The following is a 3,315-nucleotide window of genomic DNA, read 5'->3' as shown; positions in this document are numbered from 1 at the left end:
TGAGGCAGAAGCAGTATCAGAAAAAGGAACTTGCTTGGTTTCACTTTTTAAAATGCATCCTCTTTTACTTTATCCCCAATTTTAGGATCATATTTAGTAGGTGAGGGAACACTATCTGAAAAGCATTAAAATAAAACAATTTAAAAATTGAAGGAGTTTTATCTGTCATGAGGACTACAAAACAGCCTGGGCTTAAAATTATAAATAGAATATTGCATAAATTTATTAATTAATCTACTGACAACATATAAATTACATCTTATTACATAATTACAAATACATAAGTATTTTTATATAATCCTAGAAATACTAATAAAAATAACTCAAAATAATTATCAAGTAAAAACTTGATGGTACAAGATTCCTACTAGTGGAAGCTAGTGTTAATAATTAATTTTTCATTTTGATTAAATATAATAATATTTTACAATTAAAACAATGAATATCAATATTTAAGTCTTTAAATTAGATAATGTAAAATGAAATAAATGAAAGTATTAACAATGAATTTTTGTATATGCATTCAAATACATATTATTTGCAAGTGGTGTGTATTGTTGTAACGTATTATTTAAAATAAAACAGGTATAAATCTTACTCATAACATCATTAAAACGTTGAATTTTAGCTCTGGGAAAAGACATTATAAAACTTTATCACTATCACTAACACTAAATTAAAACAAAACACCACTAAATAAATAAAAGACAAAAAAACTAATTAAACCGCCGAACTCCCTCGGTGCGTCCAGAACTCATTAAAACGTTTAACGGAAATATGAACAATAGCCAATAAAACGTTAGAAGTTTTCAATAGGGGAACTTGAATACGTGCTGCCATTGGTTAATTTTTTGCGTGACATCATAATTTAAAAACAGTTTTTAAAAAGGAATCTGAATATACACTGCTAAAATAATTTAACCGTTACAGTTTTCAATGAAATTTATTTACCATGCTTTATTTTGCAATATTTATTAAAAATTTTTTTTTTTTTTTTAATAATAGTTTTGAATTTATGATGTAAAACTGTTTCTGACCCACAGCTTTTATATATTATTAGAAACTTTTAGTAAATTTAACTAAAAAAACTGCTTTAAATATTATTCTTTAAAAAATTCCATGAATAAAAATATTCTTGTGAATGTAAAATAAAATTTTAAAAGATTAAAAGAAATTTTAAATTGATTTCAAGAGAAAAAAACGTATTACGATTTAACTAAAATTTATATTTAATTGAATTAATTGGATTTTAACTTATTTTTATCAAAAATCAATTTAGTTCGCTTTAATATATTATATAAAAAAAAAAATAGCTTTAGGAAACAGGAAAATGTTGAAAAAAATTTAAAAATAAAAATATAAAATTAAATTTATTAAATTAGTTATAAAAAAAAAAAAAATAATAATTGTTTGATTGTAACAATCTGATTAAGCATAATAGTTTAGGTTAGCTTTCTTTTTAGCTTGAACTTCTAAAATAGCATCCATGAAATCCTCGTGAGTGACAGAAGTTGCATTTCGTCGAAGAGCGATCATTCCCTTAAATAAATAATAAAAAAAATTAAAATTTTGAAATCTTTCATTAGTAAGAATTAGTTTTTTAATTTTTCAAACCGTTAAAAATAATTTCCAAGCACAAATTTCTTAAAAATATTGTCAAAATTATATAAAACTTCGAATGAAAAAAATACTTACGGCTTCAACACAAACAGCTTTACACTGAGCTCCATTAAAATCGTCCGTAGACCGAGATAGTTCTTCAAAATTAACATCGGGACTAACATTCATTTTTCTAGAATGAATTTGCATTATACGCGCTCTTGCTTCTTCATTTGGATGAGGAAATTCTATTTTTCTATCTAAACGACCAGAACGAAGTAAAGCAGGATCTAAAATATCTACACGATTTGTAGCAGCTATTACCTATAAGCATAAAAAAAATTTTAAATAAATTTTTCTATTGAAAAATTTTTGATAATAAATTTAAAAAATTAAAGTTAAGTTACTTTAATATCAGCATTCGAACTAAATCCATCCAACTGATTAAGTAATTCCAACATTGTTCTTTGAACTTCTCTATCACCAGCTTTCTCCGAATCAAATCTTTTAGTTCCTACAGCATCGAGTTCATCGATAAAAATAATGGCTGGTGCTTTTTCTTTAGCCAAAGCAAATGCATCCCTCACTAATTTTGCACCATCTCCGATAAACATTTGAACAAGCTGAGGCCCAGCTAGTTTAAGAAAAGTGGATTTTGTTTGTGCAGCACATGCCCTGGCAAGAAGAGTTTTTCCTACAACATGATTTAAATTTATGATAAATACAAATAAATAACAAAAAATATCAAAATAAATTATTTCAATTTAAATATACCTGTTCCAGGAGGTCCGTATAATAGAACTCCTTTCGGAGGTTGTATTCCAAGATTTTCAAATCGCTCTTTGTGAGTCATTGGCAAAACAACTGCTTCAATTAACTGTTAATTATAAAAATTAAATTTAAATTTTTTTTAAATTGAAAAATTACATAATATAAAATTTATATTTTAAAATTAAAATAATGTATTTACTTCTTGAATTTGTTTGTCCAAACCGCCAATATCTGAATACTGTTCGGATGGTCTTTCATCTACTTCCATCGCTTTTACTCTGGCATCATATTCTGCAGGTAATGTTTCCAATATTAAGTAAGAATCTTTATTAACACCAACTAAATCTCCAGGTTTTAATTTTTTAGCATCGACTAATCCTATGACCGGCAAAAAGTATGTCTGCAAAAAAATTTTTTTTTAATATCAAAATAGAGTACATGTTCCTTATATATTATTAAAAAAAAAAAAATTTTTAATAATTTAAAATTCATAAAAATGTGCAAGAGTAAATGTGTCGGATAAATAAAACATTATTACATAATGTTATTATTTGACCAAGCTGTAACTGTCTATCACAAATTTTTATAATCGATTCGTTTTATAAAATATATCTTAAAAGCGAATGATTTTAATTGAAAACTTACTTGTCTGGTAGATGTTTTAATTACTGCACATTTTCCTTTTCTTTGAGAATCTAAATCTACAACAGCTCCATCTTCCTCTCCTTGATCCTGAGGATCTACATCAAGTAACTGCAACAGAAAAAAATTAATATTATTTTATCATTTTCAAAAATATAACTGGTTCTCCAAAACTTACAAAAATTTTATGCTTACCTCAATCACATTTGATACCAAATAAGGCAATGTTTTGTTCACCTTTATTTTTTCGGTATTTTCTTTAATTTTTTCATTTTGTGTTTGAAGTTCATGAGAAATTCTCAT

The 3,315-nt window shown here is 25.4% G+C and overlaps 2 protein-coding genes across 2 annotated transcripts in view; both read right to left on the bottom strand.

Annotated features, from left to right (window-relative positions):
* The window catches only part of Phum_PHUM043110 (uncharacterized protein), a gene marked incomplete at both ends in the record, with an annotated part of 5,542 nt that extends 4,898 nt beyond the window's left edge, over nt 1–644 (bottom strand). The window contains 2 exons of the mRNA XM_002423162.1: nt 69–115; nt 599–644. Coding sequence (XP_002423207.1) covers nt 69–115; nt 599–644 — 93 coding nt within the window. The remainder of the gene's footprint in view (nt 1–68; nt 116–598) is intronic.
* Nucleotides 645–1,428: 784 nt separating this feature from the next.
* Nucleotides 1,429–3,315, bottom strand: Phum_PHUM043100 (26S protease regulatory subunit 6A, putative; the record flags this gene model as incomplete). The annotated part of the gene is made up of 7 exons (XM_002423161.1): nt 1,429–1,539; nt 1,696–1,923; nt 2,007–2,293; nt 2,374–2,476; nt 2,570–2,770; nt 3,016–3,123; nt 3,208–3,315. 7 exons carry the CDS (start codon nt 3,313–3,315, stop codon nt 1,429–1,431), a joined length of 1,146 nt encoding a protein of 381 aa, XP_002423206.1.

This window comes from Pediculus humanus, genomic scaffold (genome assembly GCF_000006295.1).
Source record: "Pediculus humanus corporis 1103172107393 genomic scaffold, whole genome shotgun sequence".
NCBI lineage: Eukaryota > Metazoa > Arthropoda > Insecta > Psocodea > Pediculidae > Pediculus > Pediculus humanus.
Note: the sequence above shows the minus strand (reverse complement) of the source record. Positions and strands in the feature narration are given on the sequence as shown.